Raw genomic sequence first — 20,313 nt, 5'->3', positions numbered from 1 at the left:
AGAATGTATGATATCTATTTTTGAACAATAGATTATCTGAAATATTTATTTTCACATTTTTTCCACCCGTTATTCGTAAAATTTGCATAAACGGATTCATCGAATTACATAATCCATTTTAAATGTGATTTTCGAGGATAACCGGTTTTTCTAGAAACAGAAGCAACATTTTTTTTTTTAATACATCGCTTGATAAAAATTACAATTTAATATCAATAAATTTTATACTCATATTATAAAATTATATTCAATTCATAATAATTGAATATTAATCATTTCATAGTTATATCATATTATAAAATTCTGTTCAATTCATGATAATTGGGTATCATCATGTTCATTGACTATCATTATATTGACATGAAGAGTCAATTGAAATAATTTGTCACAATTCGTTATTTTCATTTTTATTGACATAGACATAAATATAAAAAGGACGTAATAGATCTAGTAGAAAAAACAAAAGTGATTTTGCAACAAAATTATTATAATATAATTATGACATTACAATTAAAACGATAAATGCATTCTTGGTACTTAAAACACATTTCATTCGTTCCTCTATGTATAAAATTACAGAAAAGAGAATTCAATGCCTATATATACAGAATATTGTTTGTATTAGAGAATGATTGATATATATATATAATGATATATAATATACGAATTGAATGATCGATGATAAAATGATTACGCAATGCCACGTTTCGATATACAGTCTTTTGGAATCGTTCAAACATTTTTTTTTTTTAACAATTACATATATATAACGTATAAATTGATCTAATTTAATAATAAGAATATATATATATAGATAATGAATTATAGAAATAATATATCATAAAGTAGAAGACAGTATATACAAATTGTGGTTTTGGCTTCCTGCCAAATGACGAAAATTTGATTTGGTGCTCGCTAGCATTGTATTCCTTTTTGGACCGAGATCCGAGCAATTAATATACAACTTAATGGCATAATTAGAAAGCCTCGAATGCTTAATTAATCAACTTTTTCTCTAAATTTTCTAAGGATAAATAAAATAATTCTTTGAATTATTTTGACTTGATTAAAAATTAAAAATTTTCAAAGATATCAAAACAATCTTGATTATTTGAGATCTTTAAAAATTTCTATTAACTAATTTTTATTAATAAATTTATTATTATTAATAATAACTTCAACTTATTTAATAATTAAAATATATAAAATCTCTTGATAAAATCTCTTTTTAATGATATTTTTATTATTATGAATAATGATTATTAGGTATTAATAACAACAACAAATTAATAACTAATTTATGCATCGATTTTATTCTCGCAATGCATTCGAGGCAGTTTAAAAATAATAACGAATAATAATAGACATATGTTAATTATAACACAATAACACAAAATAATCTACAGATGAAATCATGCTTTACCAAGTATTGGAAAAAAAGAAAAAAAAATGTACATGCCGCGTTTCGAATATAGATTCAAGACATTTTACAGATTCTTCCCAATACGAATCATCTTGAAACGAACAATTTACATTTAAATATATTACTAATACTAACGATTACGAAGGACACATTTTAGTATTTGAAGTTATATTCCAATAAAAATGATTGTCGAGAGCACTTCAGTTGATCCATTTGTTAAGGTTTTCCGGGAACAAAAAGCAAATGCTTTCATTTGTAGTATTCATTTTTTCCTTTTATTTTTTTGCGATGACTGTAACAGAAAGATGGGAAAAAAAGCGTTACGAACTTATCGATTATAAGAGAAAAATGAATTATACATAATATATTCGAAGTAACCAACGATGATGAAAGTTCGTTCAAGCAATCAACCTTCGTAATTCCCCAAGTGAAAGGGGGAACAAACAATGATTAATCTGCAAGACATTCATGGAATAGATTTCAATGAACTTTTTCACTCGTTGAATATAATTTTCCTTAAAGAGTAGTTTGTAAAATTTTTTCTCGATATATGATGAATAAGTCACGAATTTTTATAATTTAGTTTTTTATACTTCGAACAAATTTCACTATTCAACGCGATACTTTCTCCTAATTTTTCTAATACAATAACATGATAAAATATTCATATCGACGTAAAAAGAAAAAAAAATAATTTTACCTCTTGGTGGAACGGGAGGTGCAGGCATGTTCGTTATATCGGCTTTGTGATCCTGAGGAACATCGACATTCATATATTCCGGTAGTTTACCGATATCTGGCACATCCATGTCCTCCGAATTATTCATCAAATTTGTTTCCACGTATTCCTCATTGCTTTTACTTTCGACTTCATTCGCAACATGACCTTGATTATTTTTACTTTGGGCTTCATTCATGATATGATCTTGACTTTGTCCATTATTGGATGTCTCGACCTTGAACGAGTTTTTTGAAGTTTCGCACATGTGACTTGATTCGAGCGAGTGTCTCTCGATCTGATGACCTTGGATAGTTTCTTGAAACGAAGTGACGCAAGCGGGTCTCACGTTCACGTAATTTGTAGGAATGCCAGCTGGCGGTACTGGCGCGGAGTTCAACGTAGTAGGGTCTATGTTTGCATAACTGTTGCCAGGATGTCTAGAAGATGCGTCTGATTCTAAGATATCAGTTGTTGCTGGAGATGAATTTTGTATCATATCCAGGTACTTGGGATGATCACAGGGGGAGTTTGGTGTTTTTGGTTCCTTCAGAGAAGTCTCTGTCTTGAAAGCTATTTGTAATTATTGAAAATAATTAGAATTTTTATTCAGATTATTAATTTCAGATTATAATTTATTCAAAATTAAAATTATATTTTTGTCTTAATTTTATATCTTATAATACAGACTTATATATATCATTGTATTGGCATTTAAATTATTTATTTATGATAATTATTATTTCTTAGATTTTAAATTAAAAACAAAATTATAATAAATTTTATTAAAGATTATTCTATAATGAATGTCACTATTTAATTTAAATAAATTTAGTTTTAGTAGCTTACAATGGATGGGTAATCCCGAAGGTGGAAAGGCGATGTAATATTCAGTATCCTCAGTCCTTGATGATGTCTGCGATGGTCTCAGATCAAGATCGTTTCCAGTCGAGGAACGAGGAGAGGGAGAATATCTAAGCGCCGGTGAATATCTTCCAGTGAATGGTTTTGGAGTTGGTGGTATTTCATACGACATCACACTCGGTTTGTCTTCTCTGACATTTTGTAACTGAAATAATTTTTCATTTATAGAAAAATGTCAATTTTAATTAAAATATTTTTATTTATTTTTTAATTATAATTATTTCAAAATACCAACCCGACGGTCCTCGGTATCAGAATGAGTTCCACTGTCGCCTAAACTAGTTCCGCTACATCCGCTAGCAGTACTCATTCTACCAGACGAAGAGGAGCCTAAAAAAATAGAAATTAATTATAATTCTTTTCAAGAAAAAAAAATAGTATGTTTTTAAGAAACTTTTTAACGTTTTGTCTTTTAATATAAATATAAATGATTATCATTATTAAAATACATACTTGAAACGCTACGCAGACTTAAACTACTAACTGGTCTGCGATCGGCCAGTGCGCCATTAACATTCTCTGTTTTGCTGGTTGAAGAAGAATCGTCACTTCCATTCGAAGAATCTTTTGAATCTAAATAAAATTGGAAAGTAAAAATAAAGCGCTTGCAATATTAACAAAGTTAACGAATGACAATATCAATTATCCGAACGAACCTTTCTTTCCTTTAGAAAAGAATTTCTTAATTCTATCAAAAGGTGTTGGAGCCTTCATCTCTTCTTTCATTCTTTTCTGTATCCTTTCATACTCTTCTCTCATCGCAGTGAGCTGCCTCTGTTTGTCTTTGAAGCTTTGCTGAACGTCGTTACGATTCCTCCAATTCTCAACCAATCTCTCCACTTCTGTTATCGTGAACACGTTATTCTTGAAGTCATTTATGATCTCTAATAACTCGTCCTGAGGTCCGGACGGCTCCCTCGATTTCACACTGCTGCAATTGGAAGTCGTTCTTCCATAAGAGCAGGAAGATTGACTGTTCTCCTCTCGAGCAGCCACGGGATGAGAATCTGGACGATTCTGCGTAGGCGTCCCTGTTCGGGATGGTTGCTGATTTGGTATATTCGATGTTGGTGTTTTGGAACCTTGAACGATCAAATTTGAACATTTATCTTTTGAACGTATTTGAAAATTGAAAAGTTATTGTAGTTATGAAATTTAAATATTTATTAAAATTGTACGCTAAATGTTAAGATTTAAATATTCAAATATAATATTGAGAAATTTAAAGATTAGAAAATTCAAAGAGTTTTCTTATTTTCTAGTTTTTACATGTATCTATATATATATTTATATATATATATATAAGAGCGATTAATTTTATACCAGCTGGATGCATTTTCATGTAACCTTGAAGAGAAAGTTCAAGGCCATTCGTAATGGTCGACGTCGATGTCGGTGTTGATGGGTTGACGATGACTGGAGTTGGTGCTGGTACGATCGAGTAATTCGCTTCAATGGGGTTACTAGTGGTTACTGGTAATTGACCTGGCAAGATTATGGACGTTATTGGTCTTGCGGCCGGTGGTACTGAATAAGCTTCGCTCAAAGGTCGTGGACGACAATAATCTTCCTTGTCGTTATTGGTTTCATTTATTGTGTTAGTCGTTGATGGTTCCGTACCTGGAAAATATTCCCAGTTTTATTATCGAACAATTGAGATTAATAATTTAAATCCATTTCTTTTTCAGATTTTCCAATTTTCATTTAAAAAAAATATATAAAATAAACCTTTTAGCAAAAGAGGGACACTCACTTGCCGCTTGATCCGTCGTGGTCTCGCTGATCACTTTCAAGTAGCTGTACATGTTAGTGAACTCGTTCATTTGCTGCGGCACCGCGCACGAGGATTCAAGGGGAAACCCGAAACATGCAATTCAAAAACAAAATACCAATTAATTCACCGAAATAAATTAAAAAAAGTATCAAAAAAAAAAAAAAAGAAAAAATTTATTAAATCAAATCGATTGGAATGCTCATTAGTACATTGCGGATTTTTATAAGGATTTTTGCATATTTTATACAACATGACATAAGTTTACAAAAATGTTTTAATCGCATGCATTGTATCTCTTTCATCCTATATTAAAATTTTAATTGTTTCAGATTGAACATGGAAATTGAATCTTTAAAATTTAGAAATCTTAATTGATCTTAAGTGAATATGATAGATTACAATTAATCGATGAATCGACTTTTTTCATCGATTCCAACGAATTCTAATTAATTACGTTTTTTAATAGAAAATCTGATTGAAGGTAGACGAATGATTAAAGAAAAAGAGAAGCTAGATATTGATATCCAAGCGACAGTTGCAATTAGGAATAGAGAAATATCGCGGAAGTACCGGTTTCATTGGACTAACTGTGACGTCGTTTAAAGGCGATGTTTTTGTACCATGTAGCCACGAAGCTGATGCGCAAGTCTCGCGTGTCCCGCTTGCTCCGCAAGATCTGCAGGAGTGAGTTCCGACACGTTCCTCAGGTCGCATGCTATATCACCGCCTGGACACTCCAATAATTGCCAAGCTAATCGTTCCAGACCGAAACGGGCGGCAAAGTGTAGCAACGTCGGATTTTCTTCAGGACCTAAATTGATCAAGGATTATTAAATCTCAATTTGAAAAAATTCCAAGACATTTTTCTTTACAAAATTTTAATCTCAAATGAAATATCATTGATTTGAATATAGTTTTAAACATTTTGAATGTACCTAACATATGAATTGATTAAATCAAATTACAGATATCTGATAAAACTTATTATATTTTATATTCTTACCAACCAGTCTTTCTATTTAATCCAAGAAGCGTAAATAAACAATTTGAATAGATAAATTTAAATCCAGACTGTACAATATATTTTTCTCAGTTGAGAAGAACAATTCAACCGAACTAGGGAACTCACTCGAATGGACTTTCTGAGAAGAGACCACTCCACTGGGTGTGGATAGGAGGTTGAAATGCGGTGGAACGTTTCGTTGAAACGCGTGGACCATCCAATTATCCAATTGTTCCCTGTCACCAGGATTGAAGCCGAATGTCTGCGAATAAAGTCGCAAATTATAAAGAATTCGCAGTAAATCGAATTATCGCTTATATAATTATCGTATCATTACCTGACACATGAATTCTAAGGGATTGTCGTGAGCCCTGAGGATCTGATCGAGTTCCCTGAGCCTACTCTCGCACTTCACCTGCCTCACACCCAACGGACAACCGTTCTTCGATATACGAACACCGACCAGCATCGACACTTCCAAACATCTGTCAGGAATGGAGAATTGCAAGGCGTAGGGATTCCTTCGTTTCACGTGGGCGATGTCGATCGCTTCGCCGCAACGATCCACGATCACCGACACGTTATCCTCGGGTCGTAAGGGATCATTCAGCAACGCTATTATCCGATTGTGACCCTGAAAGAATTAATTTTATTTTGCTTACAGTTCTTCCTCTTTTCGAAAACTTAACCTCGAATTTATATATATATATATATATATATGTGTATAATATTTCACACGTCAAAGTAATGGGAAAAAATTAAAACGTTGACTTAACCTACCAACTTCACTTTCTTCGGATGAACCGAAAACGCCGTTTTGTCGCTTCTCAATGCAGGAGGTGGCGTGGTACCAAGAATTCCAATAGCTGCACCCAATAATTCACCAACAAACGTCTCGTCCTGGTCTTTCACGAAGAATTTCCTCCATTGATTATACGAGACCAGAATCGATTTGTGAAGCTCGCTGATGTGGTTATCGTGTACACCTAACATCATCGCGAGCACTTTGTCGGTGATCAATTGTCTGGAGAGATTCGTCGCGTGTTCCGGACGATTTTGAATTCGTTCCAACAATATTGGACACACGACAACGATCTGCAAACGCGCCGATCGAATCCTCTCCTCGGTGCCGGCTTGTATCGATTCTTCCACCGTCACGTGACGAACTCTACAGTTGAAATAAGAAGAACAAAAGAATGAAAATAAAAATTATAGATATTAATCAAATTTATATGTTCTATGAATGGTAAAAGTACAATTCAAGTGAAGATTAACCTAATGCAACTATTAACTCAAATGTCTGAAAACTATCATTGGAGATAATTGTCTCATGAACACTGCTGATATTTGTGGATTAACTTTCACTTTGGCTTTCAATTTATAATTTTTGTTTAATATGGATTTTGATTTATCTCCGAATTCATTTTCAACATTCTCATTTCCAGATCTAAATTTTTGAAACCATCGCCGAACGGTCCTTTCATCCTTAGATAGAATCCTTTTCGAAAGCTAACCTAATATTTCGACATGCTTCAGCTGCATTGTAGTCAAGCTTGAACTCGTACAGGAATAATATTCTAAATTCGTTCACTTCTCAAAAAACAGTTAAACTAATACAAAAAAGAACTTATTATATATAGGAAATATAAGAGGACAATGTCAAAATATTGCAAGCAAAATATAGGTTAAGTAGAATTTACAAGTAGCAGTTAATTGTAATTTATTTTAAAATTGGCAACTTCATGTGGTATAACCTAATAATTGTAACTTACTTGAAAGGCGGCCGGCCCTGTTGCCTACTGATCTGCTCGAAACAAGCGGTGAGATAATTGACCCACAGGCTTGAAATTTCGCTGTCTTTGCTCGATACAAAAAGCACGTCATCTTCGGGATGCGAATCGATCTTTGATAGCCCGGTTGCTGAACGAGAACCTGTAATAATTCGTGTTTCAATACGTATTAAATTTTTACTATAATCGATAAAATGGAGAAAAATAATTATAATATTATAATAACAATTAGTCCAAGATCATGTTGGATGATACTTTTTACCGATTCAATTATATTTTATTATACGTTATTATATACATAGGTATAAATCAATGACTATTTCGTGGTATTAATTAACCGAAGAGGGTTAATTTCTACGAGCCATTAACGCGGGGAGGCGCGCCTTGCTTTAATTTTCTTCCTCCTCGTGCTCAATTTCGCTTAATGCAACTCGAGACACGCGAGCCTAATGAAATAATGTTACGTCTAATGCGTTTGTTCCGCGTTATTCGAGAAAACGACATCACGAAGATGCCTAATTAACGAGTTGTGAAACAACATGTCGCAAAACACGCAAAAATTGCTGAAAGATTATCGCGATGGAATAATAGTACGAATAATACACTTATTCAATTGTAATATATTGGAATAATTTCAATATACGAATACACGAGTTAAATAATTATTGTATCGAATATAATTGAATAAATATCGAGCGTATATTTTGCAATTTTTTTTAACCTTGAAACCTTGTAGTTGGTGGAACGAACGCTAGGCCACGAAAGTCTTATCTAGACGTCTGAATACAGCAAAAGTAGCTCGTGAGTTTATCGAGCGTACAATGGTATAAATAATGGGGTCGTTCGTTTTCCATAACCGCGATCGTTTCTCGTACAACGAGGCTTTTGTGCCGGCCGATATCGATATCTGGCAGAAACGGAACGACTGGAAACAAACCGAGAAGAATCCGTGATTTCCTTAAGTATACAAAAAATAACCGGAAACGCCCACATTTTTCTTCTTTTCGTCTACTTCTTTTTAAAAATCCCTTCGTATAACGATTCTATCTGTTATCGGTTGTCGTTCAAGGGAATTTACTGAAAGATGGTAAAGTTTAGAGGACGAGATAGGAAGAACGTTTGCACGAGTTTGAACTTAGATATTACTATTCTGACTTTCTTTTTTATCTTTCGTCGAAACGATTTATTTTCGGATTACCTTTATTTTTGCATGTTCATTATTATTTTTTTTTAACCTATTTATCTCGCACATGTATTACGTTACGTATATGTATTACACGATTAATTAATATGTAGTAAATTCATATGTAGTAATTCATATGTAGTAAACTGTAGTGGATCAGAGAATCGAGACGATGATGGAGTTTACGGTGGAGAATGGAAAGGTGGGGTGGAAAGGATCTGAAAATAACCGGGCACGGGGTAAACTTTCATTTTCTCCCCCGTCCCTTCGCGCATGCGTACAGTTTCCCCGTGAAAACGGCGAACAAATAAACGCGTTGTTAAGAATAGAAGAACACCATAGCCGCGTGGGCAAAGGGGTACGTTTCCGCGTTCGTAACACGTGGTTTCTATCCCAAACGTTCGACGTAACGAGCGTCAATCAAGATCGTCGTTAATTAATACTCGTCCAATATTTTCAATATTAAAAATTATTCGGAAAAATTAACGTCTCGTTATTCGTTCTGAAAAAGTAATTCAATAATCTCGCGTGTAAAGAATAGCTCGTCTCTATACTTGACGTGTTAAGAGATGCGTTTAAAGAGTCAGATCGAGCGTGCAACGAACTTGTAACGTATTATTTGTTTATTTTTTCTTTTATTATAAAATAAATCAAATGGTAATGTTATATTTTCTGAACTTTCCGTCCGTTATACGTGCTTCCTGTTCACGTGAGAGGAGTGGGCTTTCTCGGGCGTTAGCGCACCAACGGCCGACGAATAACGGCCCACGATTTTAATCGTTCGCGACTATTAATTCGGTAGAAGGCCGGATATGCCGAAAACGGAAGCCACGCGCGTCACGTAGCAAACGCAACTGCCAATATGGCCGTCTTGGAGATCTAAGCACGGGAAGCAAGATCTTTTTTCCTCGATTGTTGCTCGATTCACTCGACTCTTTTTTTTATTAATTTAATTTTACAACTATTCGAAAAAATTGCTCTCTTTATATTTCGAAGATCTATTTTTCCCCACCCTCTTTAAATTCACAAAACAACGTATATATCTCGATCAACCGTGATAAAACGTCCAAAATACTCGCAGGAGAGAGAGAAATTAATCTGAAAAAATGAATGAACTTCTTATCTCTCTCGGGGCCGCGAAAAGAAGGAAAGAGTGGGAAAGGAGGGACAGATTAAGAGCAAAATAGACAGACTCACGGGTGACGTTGGACAAATCCAAGAAGGTCGGCCGATTTCGTCGCCGTGACCGGGGCGTTTCGCACGTGTTCGCCATATTTTTCTGCGGTCCAAACTTCTCTATGCCATTTCTTTCCTCCCGCATACCCCGTAAAATTTTCGTTTCGTCCTTATTTATTCGCCGTTTCTTATTTTATCTATCGCCCATACATTTTCTTTCTCTCGAATAATCAAACGACGAACAAAGGGAGAGAGGACGAGTGAAAAGAAAGGAAAAGATCTCCGTCTTCTTCGGCACACTGAAGAGGATGAGACGAGACACCTCCGATTTATCGTCGACGACTGACCATCGGCCGTTCGGATTCGAAACCGTGGAATGACCATCGTCGAATTCGAACCGTTCCTCTCTTCCCCCCTCCCCTCCCCCTCCTTCTCTCCCTACTATCGCTCGCGTCATTGTTTTCACGTACGGACTCAGAAATTAGACGATGCCCATATAATTATGACGGACGAGAGGGGAATATGAAATTGCGTCCCTCGCGTTTGTTTTTGTGATTCGAGATCCCCCTGTTGCCAAGGGGGATGAAAAAATTTTTATTATTATTATCATTTTTTTTTTTTCAGATTCAAACGTGCTTAATCTTACCATTTACCATTTAATATTAATCGACTCGATAAAAATAATATAGAAAATACAAATACGATGAAAACGTTGTGTATTCGGGAATACAGGGATGTAATAATAAAGCAGTAAATTTTAATTAATTAATTAATTATAATTTTTCCGATCTCAAATGATATCTACGCGCAGTGTCCATAGTTCTTTGAGAGAGAGAGAGAGAGAGAGAGAGAGAGAGAGAGAGAGAGAGAGAGAGAGAGAGAGAGAGAGATTTTTTATATATATATATATATATATATATATATATCTGTATCTATTTATCTATTTATTTATCTATTTATTTATCTATTTATTTTATATATATATATATATATATATATAGAGAGAGAGAGAGAGAGAGAGAGAGAGTGGGAGGGAGGTTCTGTTTCAAGCTTGTCAAGTTGGTGGCACGTTCGCGGGGGGAGGAAAAGAGGCTAGGACGGTTGGCTCCAAGATGGTGGCAGATGGCCGACCATTTGTATTCGGCGCAACGCGCGAGGCCCCGCATACGATTAGCATATACTGCATATCCTGCGCGTCAGGACGACAACGGGAGGCGCTTTCGAATGCACGAAATTGTCCCCCCTCCGTCGGGAGAATTCTCCAAGGACGAAGGATTTATAAATAATTTTCATCGATTCTCATCCCTTCGTCGCGTGTTGCTTGCGTTAGTAAGATCGCAACATTTTTGGAATTTCGTGGAAAATGAAATGAATTTGGGAAACTAATCGAAAAATTTGATTTAATTGTTAAATTAATCGGTAATTGGTAAAAGTAGAAAGAAAAATGTAATTTTCGATGGTCGAAAGTGATATGTAGATATGGATTCTTCGACGTATTGGATGCGAACGTAAATATATAGGGGTTCATTAAAATTTTTAATCGGACTATTGTCGCGCACGATGGCCTTAAAACGATATATGGAACACTGGAACACATTTGTAAACAATACTGTGTGAGGGCTCGTTTATGGGCTCAAAGAATTTTTCTTCGATCGAAATATGCGATTATTAATTTTTTTTAACAATCGTTCGTGACCCAGAACGAGCGATATATATCGTAAAATTGGGATAAATTTCGGTATATCGGTATATTTTTAATCATCTAATTAGTAAGTAAGAGTATATTAAATTTTCTACGTATCGTCGTTTAATATTAAATAATTCATTCGATTAAAAAATAATGATAAAATCAACATTACCGAAATATTCGATGCTTCGTTTCGCATAATGATTTTCCTCCTTGATCTTCATCTTCTCGATATATATATATATGTATATATATATATATATATATCTCTCTCACCAACGATCAACGAATTGAAATTTTTTTATCACGAACACATCGTATCGATCATTTTTCACCCTGATATAAACGCGTTGACTTCGAGTTTGCACGAATTTCGTATGTCACACCATCAGAAGTTTTCTCGACACGTTCTATCCGATGCAGAATACCAATGATTTTCGATTACGGGGAAAAGTAATATATCGGAGAAGAGAAGGAGAGAGAAAGAGAGAGAGAAGAAGAGAAGAAGTCTGAGAAGCGGATGAAAAATAGTAATAGAAGAAAAAACAACGTCCGGCTGGAGCGCGGCGCGCCTCGTCACTGATCATCTCGAGGGTTGATTCAGGAGATGCATTCGGAGAAGTCCGTGGGTCGCGCGCATGCGTACTTGATTGCGCACGGATCTGCGCAGACGCCGTGTTCAAATATTTTGGGAATCCACGTGGTTGCTTGCGTGAGAATCGCGGCACGCGACGCGAAACATTAACGATCCATCGCCAATTTCACGAGACAGAAGTATCTTTACACTCGTGATGTAATTTATCGTTCTCTTGTAACGATAAAAAAATTATCCCATAACGTGGAATTAAACGAGCACGATACGCAGGCTGATAACAAAGGAAATAACGTTCAATTTCCTAACCTCTTTTTTTCTTTTTATTACTTTCTGTTGCGAAATTACGTTGCGTTAAAGTATTCTTGCTCGTTCTCCGTCCTAAAAATGATCATTATTGTCGAATTAGTTAAAATTACGAGGAAAGGAGTCGTGATTAAACGAAAAAGATTAGTGTCGAAAATGGAAACGGATAACGATCGCGTTTTTGTCGACTCGGTTTAATTAAACATTAATTGACTTAATTAAGGAAGAACCGCGTGAGCATTCCGGTATACGTATCGCTTTATAAGGCGACTGTTTCTTTCGCGTATGATACGCGTGTACTATTTAGTCTGCAATTGTTGCACACTTGATGCGTTTGGACGTAGCTCGTTATCATTCAAGAGATAACAAAAACGCGAAAAGTTATATCTCAGATAAATAGATACGTAACAATTTCAGATAGAATAAACGCGATAATCGCGTGGCAAACATCCTTTCCATATTATTTTGCTAGATTTTTTCTCGTAAAGAAAAAAAAAAAAAGTAAATAGATAGTTGTTTTGTCGAAACGAAAAAAACTTGTTTCAATCTCTCATGATTATTCATCCTCTCTCTTCGAGAGTACAAGATGGAAAATCGCCTAATTAGTATCAACTAACGATACGTTTATTAATATGTATATATCATAAATTGTAGATTTACAGTTTATAAAAAAAATTCGGTTCTAAATGGATTAACATCAATATTAATTAAGGATCGTGTTAACTATAACACGAATAGAGATCTGTGAATATATATATATATATATAGAATGATCGGTGAAGAAAAATTGATTCTTTGTCCTCATTTTTCTCCTCCCGAGGAACGATTCACACGTAATAATACAACTCGAGTCCCCTTAAACTTTTCTTTTTCTTTTTTTTCTTTTTTTCCCCTCCCTCCTTTCTCTTTCCAATTTCTTTTTCTCTTCCCTCAAATTAAGTTCTCTTCTAGCCACTTGACACCGAGGCTCCTCAACAAAGACTCCTCACAGTGTGGAGAGTTGACGGGGCGGCGGAGGGGAGGGAGGGAGGGGGGAGCCACGATAGCCGGCGATTTTCTCAACGAAAAACCTTGAACAGGGCTCCCATTCACGAAGAAATCGAAATTCCTCGACGAGCCTCGCTGTTTAGGCGCGGCACCCTTTCACACCCGTTCCTCCATATTCTCTCTATTTCCGTTCCTCCCCTATCTACGAAATCGTCAAGCTTTTTTTTTTTTTTTTTTTTCTACTAAATTTTTACAATTTTACAATTTTTCCTCTAAGATTCGAATAAAATTTTCTACGATTTAGAATTCTCTTATTGAAGAAAGAATTGACATTCTCAGTAAAGGATATTTTTTTTTTTTACAATTTTACAATTTTTTCTCATGTCCAAGATTCGAATAAAATTTTCTACGATTTAGAATTCTCTTGTTGAAGAATGAAGGAAGAGTTGACATTCTCAGTAAAGGATATTTTTTTTTCTTTTTCTTTTTCGTTTCAGAAAAAAGATTCCGGCAAGCTTTTAAAGGACACCAATTACATTATTACATACGCTTCCGTTGCAAAGCGTTTCCTCCCATAGGAAACGAGGGAGGAGGAGGAGGAGGAGGTCGCTCGAGGAATAACAAGGAACGAGGGAAAATAATCGTTTCCACATTATTATTACTTGCGGCGGAACACTACGACGGGTGTTATCCCTTCGTCGAAAAATTTCATCCACCTGTAAAAATCGCGAGAAGGGAAAAGAAAGGCAAATTATTAATTTATTATTAATCACCAGTTTCTTCTCTCAAACTGGAAACTACTTTTTGCCTCCCTTTTCACAGAGGAGAAGAGGAAAGCGTGCCCCATCCGTTACCTTGAACCCCGGATAAGCGGCCGATCGTAATAATAATTGGACCAGAGAAGAGCAGGCCTGCGCGCGCCCCCGACAAATACTTTTATTCGACTAGTTTAAATAGGACCGAATAATAGTAATCCGTTTACTCGTTCCGTTGCTCGACCCTCGCGTAACCTTTTCCCTCTCCCCCTCCCTCCAAAAGGGGGGAGAAATTGGGCCTCTCCAATTAAGGGAACTAAGGGAGGGGAGGAAGAGGAGAGGGGGAGGGGAGCCGAGTGACCGAGCTGAGAATAATCGTCTTAAGGTCTCCTCTGAACGCGCGGCTCCACGGCGTCTTGTTGCACACGTGTCCCGCATAACAAGTTGGCAACACGTTGCCAACAGTGCGATTGTATTGGTCGTACAAAGGGGAGTTAATAATGGCTCAGGTACTTGGGAGCGATAATGGAGTCGATAAAAAGCGGCGTTCGACGCGGCGATAATTTTTTTTGTACGCCGAGTCGACGACGAATCGAGCGGTTGAGATGGAAACGGACAGCAACGTTTGAGGAATAAGCATTAATGACGAGAAAGAGAGAGATATATAATATATATATATATATTAAAATACGTTAGAAAAATCGTTTAATTTGAGTGTCTCGTTTCGACGCGAATTCGTATCTCGAACGAAATGGTAAATACGGTCGGTTGATTCGGTTGGTTGGTTCGAAAGGAAAACAAACGTTTGAGAAGCACGTCGATCAATGATACGGTTTTTCGTCGCGGTTTCACATTGCTCGCATCGCGAGAATTCTATTTTAGAATAATCGAGCTTCCCCGTATCTTGGACTTTGTCAAAGTTCAACAAGCGTTGTTAGCCGCGTTTCTTCTTGCGACTATTATACGTTTCCATGGAAATGTTTATATCTACGCGAATTTAAATGTTACGATTAATCAATATTTTATATATATATATATAATATTTATATATTTGAGAAAAATTTTTCATCTTTCGTATCTTGGAACAAATCAAATGATTAATCATAAATACAAAATTTCATAGGTATATATATATATTTAAATTTTTATATTTTATATAATATTTAAAAATATATATTTTTTTTTATTTAATCAATATTTTTATATATATATCCTATATATTTTTATATAGAATTTAAAACGATAAATATATATATATTTTGTACTTATGATTAATCGAATTTGCTCGAAAGGCGAAAAATTATTAAACACAAATTTTCATTCTTTCAATCTTTGTCTATTATAATTACCAGAAAGTATATCTTAAAGAAAAAGTAGCTTTTCCCTCGATAATTAATCGCTTTTACCAATCCGTGGATCCCGCATCGAGAACTAAACTGTGAAAATTTATCTATCCATCATATTTTAAATAAAAATTGGTAAGGAAGAAAGAAGAAAAATTCCTTCCAAATCGAAATTTCAAATTTTGAAATCTTGGACTCGATCGACGAGATACGAAGATACGAAGAAGTGATTTTTCGAGAAGATAATGCATGTAAATCACGAGGATTATCTAGTCGGCGGTGATTGAACCAAAAAATCATCGTGACCCTTATTTGTTACGGCGTATCTCGCGTGTACGGGACAAGCCGAGGGCGATCACAGATAATTTATCCGTAACGCTCATAAATTTCCATGGAGATAGATAAGGAATTTAGAATCGTCTCTCCCGGCCTGAAGATGACGACGACCCTTGACCCTTACACGTGGCGTCGTAGTCGATGTATCTCCTCCATGCTCTTTCTTTTCAAAGAATCGGAGGGAGGAGGAAGTTATGACAAGAAAGAGTGATTTAGAACGGGAGAAATGCGGAAGAAATTTTTACGTACAGAGAAACTGGACACATCACTTTTACCGTGTTCCGCGCACAAGGGTATCGAGTTACGTTGCCCCTGAAAATAGGCAGTCGCGAGAACACCGACGTATAAACGGTCTCTCTCTCTCTCTCTCTCTCTCTGTTTTTCGACTCGACGACTATGTGGAACGAAAGATCGATTTCCAGACTCAGTCGTCGAAGATCGAAGAAAATTTTTTTCTAACGGCAAGTGGAAGAATACGATGTTGAGAAAAATATTTTTTCGAGAGAACAAAGAAGAGACTTCTCAACGAAACTGGTTATGATCTTGGTGGGTGGCTTTGAGAAGAAAAAAGATCGGGATCGTGTCGATTCGTTAAACATGCAAATTTTCTCGATAACTCGTGTCTCGAGGAACGTTATTATTAAAAAGATTCGTTGTAAAGGAAAAAGATTATTTTTTTTTTTAAATTATATAGAGAAAGTTCGAGAAAAGAGATACAAGGGAAAGATAGAGGAACTAGTCTATGAAAATAAATAGGTTTTATCCTATCGCGACCAAACCCACGATTCTTTCCTTTTCCCCTCTGGGACTGAAAGAAGAGCAAACAAGGTCACACGGATTTACCGTATCTGAAGGTAAGATCTTCCTCTCCCCATTCGATACAAACGAAGGAGACACTTTGATAAATTCATTGGAAATTCTTCGAGTCTATTGCATCTTTGAATTTTTTTTTTTTGTTGGAAATATTAGAAAAGGAGAAACGCGAAGAAAAAATTGATAATCTTAAGAATGAAGTTTCACAAGTTGGAATTTTTTTTCGAGTTCGAATATATAATTTCGAGGAAAAATATAATTTCGTCGAAAGTTTATCGAACAGGGATAAAATTTTTCACGGCACGGTATTTTTCACGGTAAAAATAGTGAACGTTAGGCGGCACCATGGTAATGGAAGGAGGCACCATGGAAAATGCATATGAACACGAAAATAAGCGGCGCGCGGAGGAGCAGATAAAAATAATAAAGGGGGCGCTGTAAAAACAGAAATAGGCACGACTTTAACGCCCGTGAATAAGAGAGAACGGCTGCCCGCCCGCTTGCACACATTTCACGCGGTATTTACCGAAGATTGTTGCCCGCGTTGCCGCTAACGGAAATGAGCTACGACGCACGGCTTCCGTTCCGTTAATTTATTCGTCTCTCGAATAAATCTTTCGAAACGAAAAATTTCTAAATTTTCGAATTTCTCTACAATATAATAAAATTGGGCGCGATGGAGGAGAACGAGCAAAACGATAATAAACGTAAAATAAGGCGAGTGGTGCGCGCGTGCGCAAACGTTGTCGACAAATCAATCAACGACATGATTCCGTTTGATAGAGGAGCGTTGCTCGAAACATTATGCAAATGATTTACGCACGGCGAGCACGGACGTGACATTCGTACGAGAGTTATCGACAGAGGAGCAACAGTGGACTTCCGGTTAACCGAATAAATCGCAGTTGCCGGACATCGCGTATTGACCAATCAGAGTTCGTTTAGACAGTTGAGGGGGCTTCGTTCCGAGGCCCTTTCTTTCCACGGCCGCGAATCAAAATCGTTTCCTTTCCTTCTTCTTCTTCTTCTTCTTCTTCCTTCTCCTTCCAACTTCCGCAATTAATCCTCGTTTATAAATACTGAGAGAGAGGGCTCTCTCGATTAGAGGTTTCGTAATTTTTGCGCGCGAATAATATGATATTTTAAATTGCATCAATTAAATATGTCGAATCGGTAGTGGAAAAATATAATAAATTGATTGGAATAAATATGATTCAAAGGAATTCGCAAAAATGTTCTTAAAAATATGTTTTAAAGATCATTAATTTTATTATATAAGTCGATCTCATGGATTTTATTTTAAATGGCTGCTGTGCACATCGAGTGGATACGAAAGGTAGATAAATTGTCTTTCGATCGTAGAATCGAACGAACGAAATTGATGAAAATAATTATTCGGTTTGTAAATTTTTTTTTATTTAAATGAATTTAAATTTTTTTAGGACATTATATAGAATTTAATTTGATTTTACACGAGGACGAGGTCGGATTTCCCTCATCCTTTTATCCGTCTTTTTCCTATACACAAAGGAATCGTTGAAACTAGGATTATTCTTCTTAATCGTGATTTTTTTTTTCACGATTCAACTTTTCCTCGTTGGAAAGAAGGTGATTTTTGGACGAATATTTCGCAAAATCTTTCGAGGACAATTTCTGATTCGCCGATAATTTAAGATTCGTTGAAATTGAAATGAAAAATCTGATGAAATAATTTGATTTTTGTAAATTTTTGTAAATTTTGTGTGTCTATTTTTTTTTTTTCGATCTGTCGAGATAAAACGAGACATCTCGTCCGTTATATATATATATATATATATATATATATCGATAAATATTCTCGAGAAGAGATGGAGGAATGGAATTGAAATAATTCGTGGAAAAGGATCGAAGATCACTCAAGGGGAGACGGGGCGGGTAATTTGCAATTTCGCTTCGGACGGATCGATGATTGGCTCGTTGATCGTCGATCCAATTAATCCGATTAACGATGCCGAAGGACGACCGACGAATAATTAAGATTAATTACGCGCGGCAGAGAAAAGAGTTTTCCATCTCGTCCCCTTTTCCTTCCTTCCTTCCTTCCTCCCACCCTTCCTTCTCCTTTCCTCGAAAGAGGACTCGGGTCTCAACTTTTCAACTTTCTTCGTCGAAATCGATTCTTAACAAGAGAATCTTAAAAAAAAAAAGGTATTGAACAACTCGATCGATAATTTAAATTAATCACCAATTATTACGTATCCCCTTTCTTATTCCTTATTGCGAAGATGAGAAACGAGGTTTCCTTCTTTTTGAATATACAATTTCGAAAGCGAAATCGTGAATCCATAGAATTCCATAGAGAATGTTAAATACAAATAAGAATTGTGTATTTCGAGTTATAATTTGAGATAGATAGATAGATAGAAAGATAGAGAGAGAGAGAGAGAGATTAATAAGTAGATAAATATATAGAGAGAGAAAGAGAGAGAGATTGATATCTAAGAAGATATATATATCTAGAAAGATATATACAGAGAAAGAGAGATATATTAATAGATAGATAGATAGATGATAGATAGATAGATAGATAGATAGATAGATAGATAGATAGATAGATAGATAGATAGAGAGAGAGATTAATAAGTAAATAAATAAATAGATAGATAGAAAGAAAGAGAAAGAAATTGATATATATATTTCTCTGTATCTATCTATTAATTTTTTTTCTCTCTCTATCTATCTATTTATCTATCTATGTATCTATTTATGTCTATATCTATATACCTATCTATGTATCTATCTATTTATCTATCTATTTATTTATGTGTATATATATATATATATAAAGAGAGAGAGATATATTAATAAATAAGTAAATTAATAAATAAATAGAGAGAAATAGACAGAGATTGATATATATATATATCTAAGAAGATATATATATCTAGAAAGATATATATATATATCTCTGTATCTATCTATTTATTTATGTATGTTTATTATCTATATATTTATTTATGTTATTTATTATATATATATAGATACAGAGAGAGAGAGAAAGATATTAATAAATAGATAGAGAAAGAGAGATTAATAAATAAGTAAATAAATAAATAGATAGAAAGAGAGAGAGATTGATATATGTATATATAAAGATATATATATATATATATCTCTGTATCTATCTATTTATTTATGTGTGTTTATTATCTATATATTTATTTATGTTATTTATTATATATATATAGATACAGAGAGAGAGAGAAAGATATTAATAAATAGATAGAGAGAGAGAGATTAATAAATAAGTAAATAAATAAATAGATAGAAAGAGAGAGAAATTGATATATGTATATATAAAAATATATATATATATATCTCTGTATCTATCTATTTATTTATGTGTTTATTATCTATTTATATATTATATATTTATGTTATTTATTATATATATAGATAGAGAGAGAGAGATTAATAAATAAGTAAATAAATAAATAGATAGAAAGAGAGAGAGATTGATATAT

At 34.7% G+C, this 20,313-nt stretch overlaps 1 protein-coding gene across 1 annotated transcript in view; it reads right to left on the bottom strand.

Moving 5' to 3' along the window:
- Positions 1 to 1,262: 1,262 nt before the first annotated feature.
- LOC122715351 (phosphoinositide 3-kinase adapter protein 1) overlaps positions 1,263 to 20,313 on the bottom strand; it is a 33,783-nt gene continuing 14,732 nt past the window's right edge. The window contains exons 6-18 of the mRNA XM_043937480.1: positions 7,615 to 7,774; positions 6,623 to 7,010; positions 6,180 to 6,476; positions 5,969 to 6,104; positions 5,460 to 5,650; positions 4,819 to 4,891; positions 4,389 to 4,685; positions 3,722 to 4,147; positions 3,519 to 3,638; positions 3,301 to 3,395; positions 2,991 to 3,210; positions 2,124 to 2,714; positions 1,263 to 1,715 (exon numbers count right to left, since the gene is read on the bottom strand). Of these exons, the coding sequence (XP_043793415.1) occupies positions 1,699 to 1,715; positions 2,124 to 2,714; positions 2,991 to 3,210; positions 3,301 to 3,395; positions 3,519 to 3,638; positions 3,722 to 4,147; positions 4,389 to 4,685; positions 4,819 to 4,891; positions 5,460 to 5,650; positions 5,969 to 6,104; positions 6,180 to 6,476; positions 6,623 to 7,010; positions 7,615 to 7,774 (3,011 nt within the window). The 3' untranslated portion in view covers positions 1,263 to 1,698. The remainder of the gene's footprint in view (positions 1,716 to 2,123; positions 2,715 to 2,990; positions 3,211 to 3,300; positions 3,396 to 3,518; positions 3,639 to 3,721; positions 4,148 to 4,388; positions 4,686 to 4,818; positions 4,892 to 5,459; positions 5,651 to 5,968; positions 6,105 to 6,179; positions 6,477 to 6,622; positions 7,011 to 7,614; positions 7,775 to 20,313) is intronic.

This window comes from Apis laboriosa, unplaced genomic scaffold, assembly GCF_014066325.1.
Source record: "Apis laboriosa isolate Shangri-la unplaced genomic scaffold, ASM1406632v1 scaffold34_cov151, whole genome shotgun sequence".
Classification (NCBI taxonomy): Eukaryota; Metazoa; Arthropoda; class Insecta; order Hymenoptera; family Apidae; genus Apis; species Apis laboriosa.
This window is presented reverse-complemented; position numbering and strand designations above follow the sequence as displayed.